The 25840-nt window shown below is 29.5% G+C and overlaps 2 protein-coding genes across 2 annotated transcripts in view; one reads left to right on the top strand and one right to left on the bottom strand.

The window, feature by feature from the left end:
• Positions 1–25840, bottom strand: part of LOC142333211 (uncharacterized) — a 54889-nt gene that overhangs the window by 26097 nt on the left and 2952 nt on the right. The gene's annotated exons all lie outside the window — the stretch shown is intronic.
• The window catches only part of LOC142333212 (gustatory receptor for sugar taste 64f-like), a 29825-nt gene continuing 17383 nt past the window's right edge, over positions 13399–25840 (top strand). Inside the window, exons 1-3 of the mRNA XM_075380189.1 lie at positions 13399–13618; positions 22887–23090; positions 24109–24209. Of these exons, the coding sequence (XP_075236304.1) occupies positions 13399–13618; positions 22887–23090; positions 24109–24209 (525 nt within the window). The remainder of the gene's footprint in view (positions 13619–22886; positions 23091–24108; positions 24210–25840) is intronic.

Here is a 25840-nt window from a genome sequence, read left to right as displayed (position 1 = left end):
CGTCCATCCATCCAGTCGTGACCACGCGGCTTTTGAAACTAACCTAACCTATATCTCGGCGACTATTGGGAGTAGTGCGACGCCTAAGCAAAGGTTGATATGTACAAGTAGTGGAAAAAATCATTAAATAGAATAAATATATATTAATTAGTGTATGCGTGCGTAAATAAAATATAGACGTATCTCGAGGACGACCTTGATCTTCCATGAGGAAGCGCCTGCCTCGTAAGGTCCGTCCACCGGAAGTTCAATCTATTAATTTTTTCAAACACTGCAATATCTCGAAAATGGTTGGTCCCAGCGCTTTTAAAATATGTTCGACCTCCATCTGATCTCCTTACACCATCAACTGGTAACATCAGGCTGTTCCTGAGGGTGCTGTTTTTGGAAGGGAGTGCAGTGAGGTACTCTTATAATATATTTGCAACCATTCGTCCGATTCAAACGGGATATGTGTTAGTAGTTTGAAGGCAAACTTCTGCTTGCATCAGATACCGTACACTCTCCGACAATCGAAAGTGTTCCAGCGAATCCGAATTTTCGGATAATATCCCAGATATCTCGAAAACGGTCAGTCCTAGTGCTTTGCAACCAACTTTGATCCATTTTATCATTCGTGATTTGGATTTCATCACACGAGTGTTCATCTGAATTTTTTTAAGTATGAAAGAGGAAAACCACTACAAGAGTATGAGACCGTCGCGATCGATCAAATCGCACGGTTCGCGCCGATCGAAAAGGCGTTCAACTGACCTCGTACTACTTCAAGACGATAACGAAGCGAACAAAGACATCTGGCCGCTTCTACAATCGATGAAGGAGGAAATAGGTTCTTTGCTGACAGAAGCAATTGATCGCTAGGATGAGATGAAATTCAACATCGTAGTCGAGCTTTCGTTAGAAAAACCGCTGTTGAATAAGTATAGAGATGTGTGTTTTAAAACCAAAACTTTGAGATCAACAACGCATTCGATATAGATCGCTCGAAAGAAGCCGCGTTCGAGTCATTACTTCGCGAAGAGTACAATTTCGAAGGGAAGCAGAACCGGTGACTCTTTCAGCATCGATGGCGTTTTAGATCGTATTAACCGTTTTCGTCCTTTTAGGAGATCGTGTTAACTCCCCTTCCCAAAACCGTCCCACGCAAAGACGCCATCATCAACGTGAGAACAACGAAGATTTATATAGACAATCCTATGCAAATACCTTCAAGGTCCTCATCGCGAACGTATAGATGGGCAATATGACGCCCTGCTAAACAAATACATTTCGCTTACCTAAATTTTCCGACGTCACTAAGCGACGTCGACAAGTTTGAGAAGACAACGACCACGTTACCGTGAAAGTTTTTTCGATAGATGAGAACATCGTTCTGATCAAGGTCTGTTCTGCGGAGAAACTTGACTGTTTCGATCTTCTGCTGCTGCCCGACGGCGACCATCAACACTATTGCTACAACTGCGATTTCGAAAGATTGATTCATTCCCAGTTGACGGAAAATCATAGTAAAATAAAAATCTGTAAAAGCTGTTTCACCTATTATAAAAACGACAAGGATTACGCGAGAGAAATAGCGGATCACATAGGAAGGTGCGGCAGTAACCTCCCGAAAAACTCGTCTTCCCGGAATTGCAAGAAGACGGCTTTCAACCAGTGTTGGAATTGAAGAACTCGAAGAGAATAAATAGTAGAATGATACAGATCACCGTAGTGGCACTAACACTCAGAACACGGCATGATCACTGTTGAAATCTGTTCATTTGTTATTACAAATAACAAATAATAATGGGCGTTTCCTGTTCAACCGTTCAGATGCAAGGAATCGTGGTCGATAAATATTCGACCTGTTGTGCGTGGTCATAGGATGCGAGTGATAAACATGTTCGACCAGGGGGGCGTTCTGTACACCCGACCACCGGATATGACTTCTTGCGCAACCGACCTAAACATATTTCAATTGATGTGCATGGTGATCAGACCTCTTGTATAAATATTCGTCTATAACCCGTACCGATATCATTACGTCTTCAAGAACGCATGGCTCAAGGTCCTAAAATCTGGATGATACGACTTATGACAACTGTAATAGAGGGCAGTGTTTGCATGAACAAATTTATAATTAAATACTCGTTCTCTAGCGCATGAGCGCACATGGGCAAACGTACCGACCACAAAATTACATACCTTGATCTTAATCTTTGCTCCGTCACCGAGATATACCGGGGGCAAACCTCAAGACATTCGATTTCAAAAATCAGTTTAAAACAACCAATTTGCAACGATGAGTTAACCATTAGACCAGCCCGGTGGACTAGACACAAAATAGATTTTTAAATAAAATCATTTTATTTAGGTTATTATTTTAAATTTAATAATACACATATAAATTTATTAATAAGTCCTAGTTATTTAGATGTGACCTCGCGAACCACGGGTAGTCTACACCTATGATTTACGATTTACGCAGAAATTGGAGCGAAACCTTTCGCCGGGTTTTCGTATAAACTATGTTTTTATGAACTTTTCTTCTGTATTTTCACCAGTAAAGCATCTAAAAGTTTGCTACATTCTTCGTGAATCATCTTATATAACATTTTTAATTAAATAAAAATTGACAAATGCTAATTAATTTTATTTTAATGCACGCATATATTTCATGTTCACAGTTTATTTAAACTAGTAAACATTCAATTTTATTTTAATGTTATCTGACCAAACAAAGCAGCAACAGAAACTATAACTGAGAAGTAACTCACCAGCAGTTAACATCTCATACACTGCAAATACTTACTATGTCATCTTCAAAATGTTTTTATAAAAGGTACAAAAAAACTTTATACGTGGACATACGGTCGCTAGCAATCTTCAATGTTTATATTATATTACGGGTCAGACACTCCCAATATCCAACAGTTGTAGCCTACTGTAATCTAACAAATCAAATTTTCTTTATTCATCAATTTCTACACGCAATCCTGCGAGCGCGCGTATATATATATACAAATGCCTGTATATGTGTGTCCGTATGCATATTTATCTATTTTTCGCTTCGTGAGTGCATTAAAAATCGTACTTATTTTGAGTGATTATTTGCGTTTATGTTTGTGTATTATTTAAAGGTATTTAACATACAGTCTCCTTTAAAACAATAGTTAAAAAGGACAAATTACAAACGCTGGCCAGAAAATTTTGGTGTTAATTTTTTTTTAAATATTAAAGGAAGAAAATCTTGAATTCCTTACAGATGATTTTTAATAAAGTAAAAAAAGTTTCCATTCGAAATGTGTCATCCAGTAATAATAAAAGAAAGAAAGAGGAAATGTTAAGTCTTCGGCTAAAAAAAGCCCATAAGGAAAATTATATTTAATAACATTACGCGGATAGCAGCAAGAAGAAAAATTCAAGAAATTCTTTTTGAAGAACGAAATACCAACACTTCAGGAAATAAGTTATTATAAGCTGTAAATGTTGACGATTAATAACATAATTTAAAACTAACGACTTTGTTTAAAATATTAAAGAAGCTTAATTTTAAATCTGAAAAAAATAATCCTTAAAAGTATGTTATTAGAAAGAGAGAGATATTACCTGGAGAAGAAAATTATTTAAAACAAATTAAATAATTTCGCGAGGAAATACGAACATTATTTACAAAGAACGCGGGTCGATGCTAGTCATACGAATTCCACGGTTTCTTTGGTAAATTGGTTACCTTTTTAGTGAAGATTTTTAAAGGCTCTTTCTACAGGATTGAAAAGTCCATCTCACTATGATCTGAAATCCCAAAAACCCGGCCACGGTACAAAAATATAATCAAATCGACTTGAAACTCGGTACATAGAGGTTTTTGGGGTCGCCGATTACGAATTTGATATCGATTTTTATGTCGAACAATTAATTTGCGAAATTAAGTCGCAATTTTTTACAACTCATATTAAAGAATTATTTAAATAATTTGAAACTCAGTACCTATAGGTCTTAATGTGTTGAATGTTATATTTTATTAATATTATTAAAAAAAATCTGATGTGGACAACACATGACTTTCCTTGTACGCCTATTAAATTAAATTTACACATCTTTTTAAAATGAAAAGTATAAATTTTATTTCATTAAAAACTTCCGATATTTTTTCATAATTTTATTTTTTTTTGTTGTTATTATTGAGTTATTATTCATCGTAAAACTTTTTTTACAATGAAAGGTTAATAATTATTAATAAATCAATGTATTTAAATTAAAAAGAAGAAAGTTAAATAAAAAGAATGAAGTCTGATTCGAACCGATGTGCCTTCCCCTCAAAATATCCAAATATTTCATTAATTAAAATTTTATTTGGCTATAACTCTGAAACCAATAAAAATAAGTCCTAATTATATATCGTTGAAGAGCAACAAGGGCTTATTACTGCAGTTAAGAAAAAGTAATAAATCCAAATTCTTTTGGGTTTTGGACTTTTTTGGACACTTTTGGTTCAGTTGATTGCAATCAAACGGGGGGAGGTGTACAACCAGATGTTCCAAAAGTCTCAAATCCAAAATTTCAACATCCTATGGCTAATCGTTTTTGAGTTATTTTATTTTTTTAATTTAAATATATTGATTGATTTATTAATAATTATTAACCTCTGATTGTAAAAACATTTTACGATAAATAATAATTCAAATAAAAAAATTTTATGTACTTTTCATTTAAAAAAATGTATATATATATATATGTATATATATACCTCGTGTATATATATATATATACACGAGGTGCGACAATTAAGTAATGAGACTGATTTTTCTTTGCAAGATGAGGCAACCCTGCAGCTTGCGTAGGCACACCATCTTTGACCTTGGTCTATAAGCTACTTCTAGTCCAAGCGGCACATTGATGCAACTGCTCAGTCGTGAGTTGTGCTGTAATAAGTGAACACGTGTTTGTGTCTCTCGTCACAGAAATGAAACCGCAAAATATTGCGCAACGGTATGCCATTTCTTTTTGCGTTAAATTGGGTGAAAACGGTAAGCTTCAGAAGGCTTTTGGAGAGGAGGTTATGCCAAGAGGTCAAGTTTTTCGGTGGCATAAAATTTTTTGTGAAGGCAGAACGAATGTTGAAGATGAAGACCGCAGTGGACGACCATCAACCTCACGGACAGATGTCAACTTGACCAGGGTGCGTGAAATCGTACGATCTGATCGAAGATTATCCGTGAAAATGATTACAGAAGAACTCAACATCAATCGAAAAACGGTTCGTCTAATATTAACTGAAGATCTTGTTATGAGAAAGATTTGTGCAAAAATGGTCCCCAAAAATCGCACACAACAGCGAGAAACACGGAAAAATGTGGTAGCCGATCTGTTAGAGCAAACGGAAATCAATCCAGATTTGTTGAGCCGTGTTATCACTGGTGATGAAGGTTGGTTTTTTTCAATACGATCCAAAGACAAAACGCCAGAGTTCGCAATGGTGCTCAAAGGAATCACCCAGACCAAAAAAAGCTCGCATGTCAAAGTCAAAAGTGAAATGCATGCTTGTGTGCTTCTTCAAGGGAATTGTTCATATAGAGTGGGTGCCTCCTGGATAAACAGTTAACCAATATTTCTACAAAAAAATTTTAGAAAGACTTCGTAAACGAGTTCTTCGTGTCCGTGCCAACATTGCTGATAATTGGATTCTGCATCACGATAATGCGCCATCCCATACTGCTCTGTCAGTACAGCAATTTTTAACCTCAAAACAAATTTCAGTACTACCACAGCCACCTTATTCACCAGATATCGCTCCGTGCGACTTTTTTCTATTTCCAAGAGTCAAAATGGCGGTCAAGGGACACCATTTTCAAACAATGTGTTGTTTGAAAATGGTGTCCAAAACAAGATGTTACCAAAAAGCTGTGACGAGGGTCTTGGAGGATATTACAGAAGATGAGTTCCAGAAATGTTACCATCAATGGCAGAAGCGCTGGAATAAGTGTGTGCAATCAGAGGGGAACTACTTTGAAGGAGACAACACTAAACATGACTAAAACGATAAGCAACATTTTTTTCCCATCAGTCTCTCATTACTTTATTGTCGCATCTCGTATATACATTCAATAGGCATGCAAGGAAGTCATGTGGTGTCCAGATCAGATTTTTTTTAAATGTCTTATGCGTACAAAAAATTGAAAAAAATATTTTGCAGACTTTATAGAAATAAAATATGAAATTACTTTCACTCATCGTCATCGTCACTCTCGCTATCATTTGCAGTAAATAAATCTATATTTAAATCGCATTGTAGAGCCGGCCTCCGTGGCGCGAGTGGTAGCGTCTCGGCCTTTCATCCGGAGATCTCGGGTTCAAATCCCGGTCAGGCTTGGCATTTTCACACTTGCTACAAATCATTCATCTCACAATCTGAAGCAATGCCTAACGGTAGACCGGGAGGTTATACAAAAAAAATCACATTGTACAGAAAACGAAAAATGTTTAAGTTAAACTAAATCATAGTTATTGTTTTCGTTTGAGAAAAATGTAAGATTTACAATAAAATACAGCGAGATCAAAATTATGCGCGCGCACTGAACATACGTAATTTGCAATACTTTGGTTGATTGCGAAAACAAAGTTAGTTCTTAACATATATTAACGATTCCAATACATTTTACGGCGGTATTTCTTGAAAGTCTACTAAGTTTGTATCTTTAAAGAAAAAATTAATCAGAAACACCGCTCAGTTATTCTCTATTAAACTGCATTCTTTATGCATTTTTAATCGATAAAACGAAATTTTTGCAATAAATATCAAATTCTACTTACCTTCACGAGTCGATTCCATTTTGTAGAACTGAAATCAGTTCATTACAATAGTTTCGGTACAAATTTAAAACTACGCGCTTACTAACGTTCTTTCTAGAAAGATACTTATCAAACGAATGCGCTCAGTTTGCCTTTCACTTAGCGTGTACCAATATTTTTATCTTTTGGTGCCTCAACTATCAGACCATTCAACGCAACAGTTGAAAAACCCTAAATAGAAAAATTTTTTTTGTCAGTGTGGCCGGTTTTTTGGGATTTCAGACCATAGTGCATTTGAGAAAGGACAGAGGCTCATTATTTAAGCCAGTTATTTTTACACGGATTTGAATACTAGATCGTGGATACCGGTGTTCTTTGGTGGTTGGGTTTCAATTAACCACACATCTCAGGAATGGTCGAACTGAGAATGTACAAGACTACACTTCATTTACACTCTCATACATATCATTCTCTGAAGAATTATCTAAACGGTAGTTACCGGAGGCTAAACAGGAAAAAGAAAGAAAGAAAGTCTCATTATCGTTCACATTAAAAGCGAAAGAGGTTTTGGAAAAGATAATTGTACTTCAGGTAGGTATTTAATCGAATTCGGACAATGATTATTATCATTCACAAAATGAAATGAGATCAAGAAAAAGGCGTACCTTTAGGACAGCTCGGTATTGTAAACGTTAATATATATAGAATGTTATACCTCAAAAGAGAAAAAAACTGTGTGCGTGCGCACATTGTTTGTTATTAACATTCAATATATAAATTTCAAAGATTATTTTTTTTTTAATTTTGCGGTGACATTAGTTTTTAGAAATTTCAAAAAAGCTAATTTACTTGTTTTTTTAATTTTTTTTTTTTTTAGATTTTAGGAATAACGGACAGTAAAAATAACAATGAGTAAACAGTTTACAATGATATGGAATAGAATAATAGCATACGTAAAAAGAAAATTTCAAGCAAAACGAATAACACCAATCACAGTGAATGTTAAGCGAAGTCCAATAATATGGAGCGATTACAAAAACAGGTACAGCGTTTTATTAATATTTTTATTAAGTCTATGATTAAAAACCATTAAATCTTTTTAGAACAGTAATACGATTTGAAATGTGGCAAATGTACAAGTAGAAGTTATTAAATATCTGTTATAATGTGTATTTTGACTATTACAAATTTTGTTTTCGAGAGATAAGCTACACCGATAAGATATTGTAAGAAATTTTACTGAAATAACTTTCACATTTTTTTAAAAATTAGCTTTAATAAAGCTTTTTAGCGTTATATTTCATAGGTTTAGAAAATAATTTTTGTTGATAAGACATACACAGCTGCCAGCTCGTACACTGGAACAGCGCGAGATAGGTTAGACAGAAGAGAACGTTCTGAAGAGAAATGACTCGGACGACCTACATTTGTACTTGTTATACACAAATTGTATCCTCCTCAAACGATGAAACATGTTTTAGATACCCGTGTAGTCCAACGGACAGCGACAACTTGGGAGAAGACTTTTACAACCAACAACAACGGCCGGCATTCATCCACTACGCTTATGCATTGTCACAAATGTCAGTAATCTTTTTTAAAAAAGAATACTGGATAGTAGGAATATACTGTTGTGCAAGTATAAATTACCCAGGAAGGAGATAAAATTGATTAAGGTTACAATAGAAAATATAAATGAAACAGAGAAATTTGGCAAAAATTAACAGAATATTCTACTTGAGCTTTCTTTCCGCTTAATATATAAAGTCTGGAACTGAGAGGAACACCGAATAGTTAAGCTTGCAAAATAATACAGTAACTAATTTTCTTTTTTTTTAATAATAAAAAAACTTATGAAAATTGTTTCGATAATTACATACAATTACAGACTAACCTCTAATTTTGGGGAGATTTGGAATATACCTTATTTATGACCTAAGTTATTCGTTACAATTGAAATTATTCGTGGGAAATGTTTTTTACCAGAGTTATGTCCTTCGTAAGTCACATAGTATCTGCATCCAAAATGTCATTATTTTGTACTATGCACGTATAATATACATTATTTGATGATTATATAAATTAGTTTCGGTTAAATTAAGTAAAGAATAAGGTTAAGTTGAATAAAGGTCTTGAATTGTGACTTCATCAGATAAATGACAGGGAGGTTCTGTCAAATTTAAAAATTACTAATAAAAACCTAACCAAACTTTTTTTTTTTTTTTTTTTTTATCTCCGGGACCACCGTTACGTATTACTTCAGAGGATGAGATGAATGACAATTTTTGTAACATGTGAAAATGTCATGCCTGATCGAGATTCGAATCCGGGACCTCCGGATGAAAGGCCGAGACGCTACCACTCGGGCCACAGAGTCCAACCTAACCTAACTAAACTCAATTAAATCTCACTTAAACCGTGTTATTGTACATTTACCTGAACCTAACTTAATGTAGTGTTAAGTGAATCTAATTTCATTCTTAACATAATTTCACTGAAACCAAAATATTTAGTCAGAAAATAATGTATATTATTCGTAATAACGTATAGTATTCGACTATTCATATATTATTAAAAAATTATGTATATTATTTGTTTCAACTTTTTTATTATTATTACTTGTTCGATGCTGAATTACGAATTTTTTTTTTAAAATACAAATAGTATAAAAGTATAACGGTTGAATTTATATGTATATAAATATACAAACACATGTTTATATTATACAATATATAAACACATATTTGTATACATATATAAAAAAAACTGGTCTGTGATTCTGTAACTCTTTCACGCAAAAACTATTCAATCGACTGCACATAGTTTTGCTTGGAGTACATAGAATTGCCAAAATGTTTCAGTTTTAAGATGGTAGCTTTAATAGCTTCGGTAACAACCAGATTATGTTCCTTGTTTATATCCACCTTAATTATTGCCAAATCGAATTTGGAGACCGCTTGAAGTATTTGAAATTAAATTTTCTATAAAAAAAAGGTGTATCGCCTTTTCCGGTTATCGATAAACTACCCTTAAAAGTTTAAAGGTACGACAGAGTACCTTTAAACTTAAGACCTGTGTTGTTACCAACCGATACAGCCATTGCCACTGTTACTGTGCGTGCGATGCAACTGGCTGCACCTGCCTCAAGTTAATTGACTAAAAAGCATAACATAAAGATAAAAAATAATAATAATTAGAAGCGTAGTAAGGTCACTTCCTCATGGTGTTTATCGAGTAAAGCTAAGAACCATGCAAAATACTTTTTTATCCGTACAAAAGTACAGATAACCGGCAATAACTATTACTTTTAAGATGGGAGACGACTATTCTGAAACCCATATACTTCAGTTAACTCAAAGTTTTGAGTCCTGTACTGACCGAACTGCTGCTCTGAAAAAATTATAATACAGTGAGTTTTTTTATAAATTCATCAGACTTTAATCGTTATTTATCAGCATTATGCTAACAAGCATGAGAATTATGAGCACAGTGGGAACCCAGGGAGTGAAGCCCACTGACAGCTAGCATATATTTAATTATACTGAAACTACTTTAAGCAAAACCAGTTAAATGTTTTACTAAAATTATGATTGTTGAGAAATGTCTGACATTTATAAATCAAGTCTGTATCTCTCTTTTATTGTTAACTATAGACAACCTAATAAACAAACAATATAAATATCTGAAAATGACGACACGTAAAAGAATAACAATCATAATATGTCAGGTTACTATAAAATTGAGAATGAATCATTTTCTTAAAATTTTTATTGAGCCGAACACACTACTTCACACCAAAAATAAACTTATGAGGGAAACAAGAAATGTATAGCACAGGGGCTAAGATCTTTGAACAAAGAAGAAAAACAACTTTAGACCCATAAAGTTATAATTGGTTTGAAAATGAAACTTTTAATTTTCTACCAACTGAATTGTGAACAAATTTATAAAAATAATTTTAATAATAAATTAATTTTTTTCTTAATAATACAATGATTTATTTTAAAACTAGTTTCTGATTATAAAAAAAAAAAATAGTTTACATGATCTGATTTCGGCTTTCCATTATATGAGCAGCATCACTGTTAGAAGAAATATATTGTATCACTAATCTTATACAACCGATGAGCTCTATTTTAATTATTATTAATAAAATTGTAACAGAATCACACACCTTCCATAAGCACAGGATTTAAACATTTTAGTGAAGTAGTTTCCATATTGATACGACAAAATATTGTATTTATAAGATTTACTTAACACAGAGTAATTTAAATTCTGATTTTAGTTTTTTTTTTTTTTTTAAATAAGCAAAGTAAGTTGGACAGTCCAAACAAGAAAAATTGAAATTTAATATAAAATTTACAACGGGACAATGTAGCTTCAAAACTAAAAAGAACAGACTACATAGAAGAAAAAAATGTATCAACAAAACTGTGATTGCCATTGATTTTCATTTAAATCTTGTAATTTTTTAAATAAGTAAATAATAAACAAATAAAAACTAGATGAATGAATGAATAACCAAGTAATATGAATGAGATAAATTTTCTCAAATTATAGACTTCTATAAACATCAAATTAAAGACTTATAAACTTCTATACACACTTGTTGAAAAATATTAAAAATAAATATTATACTAGATTTCTATCTTTTATATTTATTCCAACAAATTCAATAACGAAAATAAACCCACAAAAACAACACATTTTGTAAGCCTATGTATCTTTCATTAATTTTTAATTATAAATAAGTTAATGAGTATAAAAAAAACATAAACAAACGAGCATATAAACCAATTACTTTAATCTCAAAAAAGTGTTATTTATATAAATGCAATGTAACTTAAAAAAAATAACATTTTTCGATATTTTGTGTTTTTTTTAATTTAAGAAACTTACTGTAATGACAAAAATAATAAACTAAAAACTATAAAAAGCAGGAAAAATAATATACAGCATCCCACAAATAAACAGAGCATGTTCAGACCATGTTCTACTGGTAAAAATAATGAAAAAAGTTCATATAAAGATAGATCTAGAAGCACTTTGTTTTCGAAAGACACTTTGTTTTTGCTAACAAAAGATTTCGTCCAGATTTCAGCTCTTCTAATAAAATGAAGCCCTACTGTAGTTTTTGAGACCCAAATTAAAAAGTAAAGGTGGTGGTTTCTTATGTAATTTGAGTTGAAAAATATGATAAAACAGATCCCAGAACTGTATAACTCCAATAGTTTTTAAGATATACGACATAAAATTCAAAATTTAGTGCTGAAAAACAAGGTTTTTTTAGGTTTGTAATACAACAGCTTTGTTAAATGATTAATAAATGCAGAAGATTTGGTAACAAAACTTGTAGAGAATTTAATTCTAAGAAAATTAATGAAACTACGGCCAATAAAAAGTAAATAAAAACTTTGAAAAATCGGTTTTTTATTGAAGCAAAACAGATGAAGGTAGGTAGGTAGTGGAGGCACATACACAAAATCCTTTATAAAAACCCAAAAGATTGATTGGTTACTACACACAAGCTCTTTCATCGGTCCATTCCGACCGATCCAGTGGCAGAGGAACTTGTCATTCAACCGATCCTGTACAGAGGTATGCCAGTAAGGAGATCCACCATCTTGCTGCCAAATAAAATTCTCTGATCCACCTTGCTGAAGAGGAAAGAGTAGTGTACCCAGCATGTCACAACTTTTCACTGAATGCACATTAATATCTATCTAAAGATTCATATTTAGAAAACTGCAAAACACAGAAGATGACACTATCAAGTGTAAAGATAGAGAACCAATTCATGGCCATGTACACAACTAAAATTGTCCTTTTCTCTCTTTGATTCTAGTATATCAACACTTCATCAAATATTGTGTTTATAACCCAAAGATTCTGTTTACAGCCAATAAAAACCATTCTTTTTCATATTCCCAACATACTAGGACACAATTGAAAATGTTTTGAAGTTTTTAAAAATGTGTTACGATACAATTTTGTTTTGAAGTTTTTAAAAACGTGTTATGATACAATTTGGTTTGATATGTAGATAGAAAATTTTAAACTTGTAAAAATTGGCAGTAAGTTTTCTCGAAGGGATTCTGTTTTGAGACACAAAAAACAATAACATATTAAATGATAATATTATTTGATCAAAATATTAATTTAAAAAGCTGTTTTAATGTATACTTCTGTAATAAAGGTTAAACTTTTGACAATGATTCATTTAGTAAAAATTGATAATATAAAAACGTTTTTGTCTGTAGCTTTAAACAATAAACAGAAAAGTTTACTGAACCCCTATTTTCAGAGGCAGAAGCATACTAATAACTTAACCTTCTGATAAAAAAAATTAAAACTTTTTAAAAATATTTCATTAAAAAAATAATAATTTTAAGACAATACAGACCAGGAAATCATTCAAGGTCTTCACTTTCTCTAGTAGGAAGCCTGGCATAAAATTTTTTTAATTCATGAAAATTACAATACAAATTTTGTAGGACATATATTTCATCCCATTTCACCTAACACAAATAAATAAAAAAATTTCCTAAAGAAATTCAATACATCATCTCTGAATAAATTAATTTATGCTTTCTTTTTTTTAGAGAACAAATGGAATGTAAAGGAATGCATTATAATATAAGATTTATTCTTGGAGCAGCAGCTGCATTAGGTACATTTCCAGTCAGCAGACTTACAAATCCTAATCCAAAACAAGTTCAGTTTAAATGGATATCATTTCCGATGGCATATACTTTATTTTTGTTAAGTGGCTTTCTATATATTGAAATAACTTCAATACAATATTCAATAGAACATATAAATCAAGCTAAACAATCAGGTAATAGTTATAAAAAATTTTTAATTATTATTTTTATATAAATATCTGTTTATATTAAGGAAATTCTGTGCAATTACCACTAAAAACATGCAACTGCAACAACATCAAATTACTGCACAATTATTATATTTACACTTCATATTATACTGTATATAATGACAATCAAATTTGATTTTAAAACTACAAACATCCCTTACTTATGCAGTTATTATTTATATGTTATTATATGCTTAATTATTTCCTAATAGCATGGAAATAAATCAAAACTATGTTATCACGGCTGTATCTAAATATATTTGAGGTTTAAAAAAAAGTGTGGCTGTAAAATTTACGAAGGGAGAATGAAATTGAAGAGATCAATTTAACTTTTAAATGCTATAATTAAACCAAAACTCTTTGCTGCCATACCATATTACTGTATTTCTCTTTTTTTTGTAAGAGTGTGGCTGTGTGTGTGTGTGTGTGTGTGTGTGTGTGTGTGTGTGTGTGTGTGTGTGTGCGTGTGGTGTGTGTGTGTGTGTGTGCATGTGTAGAGACAGAGTAAAATCTCTGTTCGTAATAATGACATAAGAAGTAATAATTAATGTCTGAAAACAGTCTTGATGGTATTTTTCCAAACAGTGTGGTACTTGTACAATGGATTTAAAATTTTTTCCTAATTCCTAATAATAAATGTACTGTCTTTTAATGAAAATATTTGTATATAATCAGATGACTGATAATGATTCATAAATTATTATTATTATTACAGTAGATAAATAAAATTTCAAAGTTATGTCCATGTTAGCTGAAGTAGCTCCTTAAATTTTAGATAGATTTCATAAGAAAGCTACCTATTGTAATGCGTACCACGATTCGACTTCTGTAAAATGTTGACTATCTTTGCATTTCACATCCCCCTGACCTCCAAAACCACCGTTAGTTCAAAAATGTTTGAACATATATAATATGAACAAATATATATATATATATATATATATTTCACTTTCATGTGGACACGATAAATGCTGTAATTTTGCGCCAATCACTTTCAAACTGATACATAAAATATAACAACCCAAAATCTCAATTGAGTTCGTTAATGGGAAAAATCAGAGCATGGGGGTGGAAATGGGGGTTTTTTTTTAGAAAAACAAAATATCGCTATAACTTTCTTATTAAGTAAAATATTGAATTCGTTTAAAGTTCCTACTATTCTTTGGATAAGGGCCTAAAACTTATCTAAGTAAAGTTTTTTTATATCACCAAACATTGGCTTAGGGGGGTGGAAAAAATGGGGGTTTCAAAGACAAAAAAAATCATATCTCCCTTAATAGGCACAATATCAAATCAGTTTAAAGTGGTCGTTAGTCCTCTAAACATTACTTAAAACTTTTGTCTGAAACAATTTTTGATGTGACGAACCTTTACAGCAAGGGATGACCAAAATTTTGCTGAAATTGTAAGAAGATGGGGCTTGTCATATGCTAAAGATGTGAAACTTTTTTCACTTGCAACCATTGTCACACTGAGTAAATTTGAAGTTTTTCTTAACTTTAAGGTGGAAATCTTTTTTATCTCCCTACTTAGCACCGGTGAAATCTACCTCCATCTTCCAGCATGCCAAAAGGGATTTTATAATATTGTATCATATTCCTTTTTCTATTCAATTAACCTATTTAAAGAATAAATAATAATAATAATATAGAATTAAAAACAATCTACTTAAACCATCAAAATAACACATTTTAATTGTAAATGTTTTTTCAGCTATTAGAACATTACATTGTAATTACCATTATAGGTTGTTAAATATGTTTTAGAACATGATGGCTGACAAATATTTAGTTATATAAATCTCATTATTATTTCAATTATATACACATCTTATATTTCAAAGATATTTTTTTAAAAGATGGTGCTTCAGCTCAATATACAGACATAGTAAAGTTGTTGTTAAATGATTAAATTCCTTAGGATGATTGCCTTAGGATTAAATTCATTGAGATATTAAACTTTTGAACTTGTCATCTTTTTTAGAAAGGTATATTTGGAAGTATATTACCATGATTTAAATACAGAAAGACTTAAAGAGGATCATGAAAAGAAAAAATTTTCATTTGCAAAAATTTTTTTCAGGCATGCAAAACATTGCTACAAATATGAAAAAGATGGACTTCATTTTGGGTAATCATCCCAACTGTGTTTTTTTTTCATTATTCATAATTATGAAAAGATCTTCAGCTAATTGTATTAGTAATGGCACTTGTTTCCCTGTAAAATAAATTTCTTTAACCACTGAAAATGAGAATTCTAATGAAAAAGGCCATTATTTTGTTTATACAGTAAAACAAGTAAATAGTAAACAGTAGTATAGTTACAGTAAACAGTAAAACACTTTTTTATTTATGGAAAATTTAAATCAAATCTATCAGTAAATAAAATAACTAATCTTTAAATCATAAAATAAAACAAACTATTACGATTTGAAAGAAAAATAGGTAAACAACCAGTACTGGAAATTAACATCACAAAAATAATTCTTTACTGATAAAAATTGAAAAAGAGAAAATTTGGAATTTCATATTTTAGAGAGGAATGAAAATTTTCCTTTTCTTTTATATACATTTTATATATATATATATTTATTTATTTATTTTTTTAAATAAATTCTTTTAAGAATGTATAAAAAGAAGCTTAATGACAATAAATATAATAAAATTAGTAATTTAATAAAAATTAATAATTATAAGAGTAATAATAACCATAATTATAATGTTAATAAAAATAATAATAAAGGCTTGGGTAATTTCACATTACAGGAAAATTTGATGGGTGATGATTATAATTTACAACTAGACAATATGCATGAAAATTCAGGTTCATTTCCTGATAAATATATTGATTTGATAAATTTAACAAATATGGTCCTTGATAATGATGAGCAGTTTATTGTAGTTGATGCGTATAAGTTTAATCTGACAAAGAATGATAAGAATGCTATTGTTAAGAATATTGTGAGAAATAAATGTAAATCCTGTAAATGGTAAAGAAGTTTTTCGTAATAGCATTAGTAATAAAATGTATGATATAAAACGAGGAAATATAAATTACAAACCTTTTATTAATTATAATAAAAAAAATAATTTAATCCTGAAAAATAAATTAAATCATGTATTCTGATAAATATTAAAATGGTATGCAACAATATATTATAATTGAGAATGATTTCAAGGGAATAAAGGACCTTACTAAAAAATTTCTAAGAATTACTAAAAGTTTAATAATAAAATACTGCAACATTTTCAATTATAAAAATAATTTAACATATCACACTAGGTTGTACCCAGAAACCAAATGTGCCTATATTAATTGGACTACAAAAATACACAAACCAAATATACATATGCAACCTTTAATTAACTTCAAAATCATTCCTTCTTACATTGTCTCTTAAAATAATTGATAAAATACTTAGAATAAAATATAAATTTAGGTTACAAATATAATATAAAAAATCTGATGTGGACAACACATGACTTCCTTGTACGCCTATTAACATTTACACATTTTTTTAAAACGAAAAGTACAGAAAATTCTATTTGGTTAAAAACTTCTGATATTTGTTCATTTTCTTTTGTTATTGAATTATTATTCATCATAATTTTTTTTTTTTTTACAATGAGAGGTTAATAATTAAATATTAAAAAATCAACATGTTTAAATAAAAAAAATAAAAAATAAAAAAAGGATGAAGTCTGATTCGAACCGATGTGACTTCCCTAAGAGCCAAATATTTCATTAATTAAAATTTTATTTAGCTATAACCAATGAAAATAAGTACCATTTATGATATATTATTGAAAAACTCTTAATGAGGGCTTATTACTGCAGTTAAGAAAAAATCCAAAATCCAATTTTTCAGGATTTTGGGCTTTTTTGGACACTTGTGGTTCAGTCAATTGCAATCAAAAGAAGAGGTGCATAACTAGATGTTACAACAGTCCTAAATCCAAAATTTCAATATCCTATGGCTAATCGTTTTTGAGTTACGCAAGATACATATGTGCATACATACATATCATGCATACGTACAGATGTCACAGCGAAGTGGATGGTCAAAATGGTTATTTCCGTGGAAATCTGGAAACTGAAATTTTTTGCAGTCACAATGGTTACTTTACTTTGTACAAGTAAAAATGGATAAGAATTAGAAAATAAATTAAAAGACTTAAAAATTAGTGATAAAACTAGGTTGGTTAGATATGATATTTGTAATATGTTTCCTAGTACACTCATAGAAAAAACTAATAACCTAATAAAAAATAAATTAATACAAAACCATGAAGATCCCTCATTTATTGAAAATATTGTTATTATAAGAAATATATGCAAACAGAGTTATTTTAAATTTGATGGCAAATATTACACACAGGAAAACACTCTACCGATGGGTTTTCCGTTGACATCCACTTTATCTGAGGTTTATTTACAGGAGTTCGAAAGTAAAGTTGTTTATGGGATAACTCATACGCATGATATTTTATTATGGAATAGATATGTTGACTATATTTTTGTAGTCTATAATCCAATTATATGTAACGAACATTTGATCATTTTGAACAAATTAAATTCCTACAGTAGTAGATTGAAATTTACCTTTGAAATTGATAATAAAGAACTAAATTATTTAGATGTTAATATTGAAATTAATAATGAAAATAATCAATGTATAACTTCATTATATGGAAACCCATATCTAACAAAACCACTATACACAGATCTTCAAATCACCTTTGGTCACACAAAATTAGTACTTACACAAACATGGTAAATAGAGCAATTAATTACACAAAGTATAATGAAAATAAAAGTAAATTAAACAAAGAAATAGGTATTATAAAACAAATTTCCATATAGTGGTTATGATAATTCTTTAGTAGATAATATATATAATAAACAAATATCAAAAATTAATAATAATACACATTTAATAACATTTAACAGCACACAAAAGGTTGAAAATGTATATTTAAAATATGTTATACTGATAAAATAGTTGAACATATTACAAAGGTTTATGATAATAATAAACTTAAACCTGCATAACCACATAATAAAATACCTAATAAGTAATAAACATAATGATCCATCTGATTTATATAATCTGAGTGGTATTTATAAAATTGAATGTAATGATTGTGACCATATTTATATTTATATAGGAAAGACCACTACATCCTTTAAGGCTAGATTCTTGGAACGTTTTAGAGATTATAAAAAAAGGTAAACTGGGTTTCTCTAATGTATTTGATCATCTGATTAAGAATAAACATTCAGTATCTAATATTAGGACAAATTTAAAAATACTGTAAATTAAAAAATATAATGTGAATACAAATAGTAAGGGATTAGACATTTTAGAAAGACACCGTGTATACAAACATAAAAATAAATTTAATATGATCAACCTTTAGACAGGTATGAGGATGACAGTATTTTGAAAGCTGCAGTAGATGGCACCACCAACTATTTCAATAGTGATGTTTAATTTAATATATTTCAATCAGTAAAGTTCAGTTAAATGGACAACATTTATAATTGCTTAAAATTATTTTTATTTGATTTTAATTTGAATTTCAAATTTTAATTTTTGATTTTTAATTTGAATTTTATTTTACATCCTACGTTGACATCATACGTTTACATAAGCAAAAATTTTACAATTTAATTTTTAATGTTAATTTTAATTAACTTTCCAAATTTGTTTTAATTTTTAATTTAACTGAATAAAAGTTTAAATTCTTAAAATAAAAAGATTAAAGGTTTTAAATTTTAAATAAAATAAATAAATGCGTGATATGTTATATTTTATGAAGTTTGTAATGGAATTTGAGATGAATATGTAATGCAGCTGATGATGCAAGTAAATAGTGAAAGCACTCCTTCATATAGAGTGAAATAAGGTTAAGTCATCCTACTTCATATATTCTGTACGTTGGTTGATCTAATAAAATAAAATAAATAAATATAAATATACATGGACTTTTAGTGACATATATTACTTTCAATAGCTCTGTGTGAATTTATCAGAACATCTACAATATTCTGTTAATAATTTTGTGATTTATGGACACCCAGAAAATTTTAGCTAGTGTCTTTAAACAACAAAGCAATAGGTGATTATTTAATTTAATAATCAAATTAAAAAACAATACATTCACTCAAAAAAAGTTAATAAACTTTTTTTTTGCGGGGGGGCATCAGTCATTTAATTGACTTAATGCATTCCTTTCAGTTCGTGGTAATATTTTACCTCAATATTTTTACATCATGCATCCTCAAAATAATTTTTATACATTCCAATCGTTAATCTTTCTCTGCACCTTTTCCCCTTAAAAGATCCTCTACTACAAAAAAATTAAATGAACCTGGATGTGGTAATATGTAATCTACCAATCAATTTCTGTCTCTTTCTGCCACAGCTTTTTCTTCTATCCTATTAACATTTACGACTTATTCATTTCAAATTTTATCTACTTATTTAATTTTCAACATCTTATCTCTATTCGTTTTTGTTTTTTCTGTTGTCCATGTTTTGCGCCTATAAAGCAAAACACAATATTTCAATAATTTTCTAATTCTTAAACCAACATTTAGTGTAATCAGACTCTTTTTTTTTACTGGAAATTCTTTTTTTGAATCAGTCTACTTTTAATGTCTTCCTTACTTCATCTACCACTTATAATATCTTAATATTTAATTCCTCTTTTATTCTCTTTTCACAGACATTTCATTTTGTTTCATTCTTATTTATTCTCAAACTGAATTTTTCTTCTTTTAATACATGTCATTTGGTATTATTTTCCCAGCTATAGTGTTATATGCTGTTGCAGCAGCTATAGATAGAAAGATCAATAAAATAAATAAAATCTAAAAAAATTGGTCTTCTTTTAGGGTTTGTGCCTGACATTTAAAAAAATTTAACAGAAAAAATAAATTTAAATAAATTGTAAATAACCTGTGAAAAATTTTTTTATTCCAATGCTCCCAGGTAGCATTTTCTTACAAAAGTTTTTAACAAGATCACAAAGTACTAAAAACTTTAATATTCATTCACCCTCTCTCCAAAAAATAACTTTATATATCGCTCTTTTTGAGCAATATCTTGCTTCAGAAAGGAGTTAATGAGAGTTTTTTGCTATATTATAATTTTTTACATCTTTATTTCCTACATCAATGGGCCTTCAAACCACTATAAAAATTTGTTGCCCATTCCACTCTGATGGTCTGTGATAACAAAAAATATTTTTTTAAATTTGTATCAAGCTTTTTAGAAATTTAAATCCATTTTGCAAGTTACTGACTGCTTTTAAAAAGTAAAAATCCTAATTTTCTGATAGCCCTTACTCTTTAGTATTTCTTGGAAATAATTAATCACAAATTTTCACCCTTTCCTAGAAAATTAAAATTTTATTTAGAATTATGGGTGTATCTTTGTAATTTTTAAACAATTTTAAATCATTTTTTTAATTAATTATCACAATTTAGGGATTATTTTCTTAAAAATTAAATTTACCAGAATGCTTCTCCTTGAGTATGGGAGCCTTAAAATGAAAATTTTTTTTCAAAATTTCAAATTTTTAATGCTCAATACATATTTTTGTTAAACAATAAAATCTCTAAAAAAACTTAATACCCCTTCCCTGAAGGGAAAGCTCCCAAATTTAAAAATAACCCGAAAGTTTTGTTTAAATTTTGATTTTAATTTATTTAAAATCAATTTTAGTGAATATTTTAATCATTAAAAAAGTCCGCTGATGGATGGCCCTCAGATATTAAAAAAGCTCAAACAAATATCTTTGGAAATTGTGATGATGCTATTATTCCAAAATATATATTCAAGATTTTAGTTACTGCTTTATTTTGTTGACCATGTTGACTTCAAAAATTAAAATATTTAAATGGATTTAAATATATACTGAATTCGTTGCCGGTATTTTAAACCATTTTTGTTTTCTGCTAAATAGACAATGTTATCAGCGAATCTTAACTCTATTTTTACTTCCTAGTAAAGTAAAGAAGTATTGTGATCGTGAAAAATTTCAGTTTCCAGATTTCAACGGAAATATCCATTTTGACCATCCCTGAATCCATTTTGATTAGTTTCGACGTGACGTCTGTGCTACATACATATGATGTATGTACATATCTCACATAAATCAAAAAGATTAGACGTAGGATGTTGAAATTTTGGATTTAAGACTGCTGTAACATCTAGTTATGCACCTCTCCTTTTGACTGCAATCGACTGAACCACAAGTGTCCAAAAAAGCCCAAAATCCAAAAAAAAATTTGGATTTTTTTAATTTTTTAACTGTAATAACAATAAATAACTTAACAGTAATAAGCCCTCATTGAGAGCTTTTCATGGTAAGTAGTACCTATTTTTACTGGTTCCAGAGTTATAGCCAAATAAAACTTTAATTAATGAAATACTTGGATCTTAGGGGAAGGCACATCGCTTTGAGTCAGACTTCATCTCCTTTTTTTTTAATTTAAATATATTGATTTATTAATAGTTATTAATCTCTCATTGTAAAAAAATTTTTACGATGAAATAATTCAATAACAAAAAAAAAAAGAAAAATATGTCAAGTTTTTAATTAAATAATGTATTTTTCATTAAAAAAAAAATATTTGTAAATGTAATTTAATAGGCATACAAGGAAGTCAGTCATGAGTTGTCCACATCAGATTTTTTCAAATGGATTAGTTATTCAACTTTCAAAATTTGAGATTAATCTGTGTTGTTTTTTTCTATGTAAAAGTTGAAAAGCAATGATGATAGACTATATATCTTTGCCTCACATTCTTCTTTATCTTCTACTCTTCCAATCTTAAATATTGTACAGATTGTAAATAACTTTCTAATTCAAAAAAAAAAGTATTTAAAAATCATTCTTTACTCTCCTAGAAAAAATTCTGTAGATTAATGTAGAACAAAAAGCCTGCTAGGTCCATTCTGAGTAAACCAGTACTTGTGCATCCTTGTTGCAATTAGGTGCAAGAGACTGGCAGTAGAGCAATCAGGGGTTCTGTTTCACTGAAGATTAAATACTATTTGAGAACAATGATAAAGAGACCATGAAAGCATTTTGTGATTTCTATGTAATACTTAATAGTCCAAGCTACATGGTTTACTATACACTTACACTTTTCACACTACAATAACTACAATAATTCAAATGTAATAACCAAATAAATATTTAAAAGTTTTCTTTTTTTTTAATAGGTGGTTTTAAAAAGGCAACATCTGGGACAATATTCTATGGTAATGCATGTGTAGGTGTTTATTTATTTATACAGTTGGCAAGAAAGTGGCCATTTTTAATAAGGGAATGGCATGCAATCGAGATATCAATGATGCGATATGGTTCACCAAAATTGCTATGCAGATTTATAACCACGACAGGTGTATTTATGGTATTAGCATTTAGTAAGTAAATTGCTTTTGCTTCTTTTGAATATTACTAGTAGTAATAATAAAAATAGCATTATCATTAAAAACAGTTTATTCTAGATTAGTGCATTTCATATAAAAAAAAGTTTAACATTTTTCAGTTTGGCTCAACAAAATTTTTTTTATTAAACATACTACAGGTAATTTGTTTATTTAGTCAATCTAGAAAATTAAAGCTGATGCCCATTACATCTATGCTTTAATTACTTTTTTTATTTTTTTTTTTTAGATGAAAAAGAATTTTTTAGAATTTTGAGAAAAATGGCAAACCTGAGCAAGATTCAAATCCAGAACCTTACAGTTAAAAATCAAACTGACTCCACTACAAGTTAGTGGAGTGCATGCGGATATTTTTTTTAAGAATTCAAAAGCATGAAAACTCCGATTAAAATTTTATATGAATACTCATACATGACATTCTTGTAAAAAATAAATAAATCAGTGAATAATAATTATTTATATTAATTTTAAACATCAATCATTTCATCCAAATAATTCCTCAGTATGTCGGTGAATGAATATTTTTGGTTTGGATGGAATACCCATCTGAAAGTAACTTGTTGATGATTCTACTTAAAAACCAATTGTTTCATCTTCAACTTTAATGAAATACGTATGATTATAATACTCCAAAAAGAAAATTAATATATACTTGAATTTTGAATATAATATTACAGTTCTGATTCCATTACAAATTTATACTTTTATTGTTTTATCCTCAGACGTGCTTCTTTATTAACAAATTTTAATGAGAAGGATGAAATGGAAGAGTGACATGTCAGAAAAATGCTGGATCCTTGTTAGGAATTAAAAAAAAACCTACAGACTAACTAATTAGTGGCTCCTTTACCCGACTAGCCACTAATTATTACTATGCAAGGATAAAATAAGATTTTAAAGAAACCATAATAAAATTCAAACTTATATGTACATGCATGTACGAGTTTGAAGAAATTGGTCTTCATTAAATATAACTGGATTTTTTTTTTTACAGCTGAACACATATGTCATGACTTGTTATCAACAAGAGGAGCTGTAGAAGAAAAAGAACACCAATATGATTTTGAAAATACTACTCGAAGATGGAATTTCGGTGTAAGTATAAAAAAAATTTAGAGGCAGAACTTCCTGTGGTACTATTTCATTTTAAGCAATCTCTGAAATGGGAACAATCTGCTGCATGATAAACTGACACGATAAAAAAGGCAATCCTGTTAATTTCAAACAACCAATGACCAAAAATAACAATATTTCAATAACTTATACATAAATCACCATACCTTTACTTATCCTTCAGTGGGATTATATGGCTAAACGTTAGGTCAATTGGATACTTCAACTCATCATACAAATCTAGAAATTGGCAAGAATTTTACTAGGGAAACCTTGATTTCTGACCGACTATAATATCCAAGAAAAATCAGGGTTTTACTGAATATAAATGAATAGGTTAATGTAAAATTGTTATTCAGTAACAAACTATTGATCTCATTCTGGGTAAAGCTAACTTGATTTTTAAGAAATTCTACATGTAATGGAAACAGTCTCTGGAAGGAACCAAAAACCACTTCTTTGAGTAAGGTTGGTACTGTTTGTCTTACTTCACAATCTTTCTGAGACCAAATCATCCCTTTCTCATAATCTATCCCTCTAATTAATCCTCAATTTATTCTTTCTTTTTGCTTTTCTGTGGAATTTAGATAAATACTCATTAGATCCCTATTATAAATATGGGGATCTACTGAATTTCAATATCATTAATATTCATCTGGTTTGGAAGCAGCATGGTTTGGAAGCAGCTTTACCTGGAGAGGTTTCTTCTTATACAGTAACTATAAATAGCCAACTTTTTTTTTTTTAACCACTGGACCACTGTTAGGTATTGCTTCAGAAGATGAGATGAATGACAAAAATTGCCCATTATGAGATAAGATAAGTAAACCAAGTCTCCAGATCCCTTTTAACATATAAATATTTTTACTAGAATTTGAACCTGGAAATAAACTTAAAAAGAAAATAAATAAAAAAACGACTGATATTTAAGAAACATCAGTATTTCAGAATCTGGCAACAAGATAAAACATATGATGCAACAAGAATTGGCCAGTTAACAGTAATATCTAAAAACCTAGAGGAATTAATCAACATAAAGACTGAAAATCATAGTTCAGGAGCAAAACTGACACAAAACCTACTGATGATAATTTAATCAAAGTTAATGTACAATAGAAACAAAGTTAATAAAAACTGCTTTACTACAAGCAAGATCCTAAATATTACAAAAATAAAAACCATAATTAATATTTACATATCATTAAATAAATCATATCCTTCAAACAGTTAATTTATAAAATAGTAATAACATTAAAATAATATTTACTTAGTAGTTAACATCTTTGATAAAAAACAATAACTGGTAAACATAGCCTAATAAAAGTTCATAAATTAACTTGCAATGCCGTTCAAGTTTTAAATTGGACAAATAGATGGATCATTTCACACAAAAACAAATTGAGATGTTTGGTTGTTCTATCATAACACAACATTTTTTCTCAATGAACTAACATTATTTTATGCACATGGAACCTGTAGACAGGTAAAATTGTAACAAAATGGAATATAAGCAAAATTTAATTTAAGAAAGTAATTTTTTTTTTCTTAAAATATACAAGTAAGTTTTCTTTTCATTAGTCGAGTATTAATAAACACAAAATTATGGATAATTC

Source organism: Lycorma delicatula, chromosome 12 (genome assembly GCF_047948215.1).
Source record: "Lycorma delicatula isolate Av1 chromosome 12, ASM4794821v1, whole genome shotgun sequence".
NCBI classification, from domain to species: domain Eukaryota; kingdom Metazoa; phylum Arthropoda; class Insecta; order Hemiptera; family Fulgoridae; genus Lycorma; species Lycorma delicatula.
This window is presented reverse-complemented; position numbering and strand designations above follow the sequence as displayed.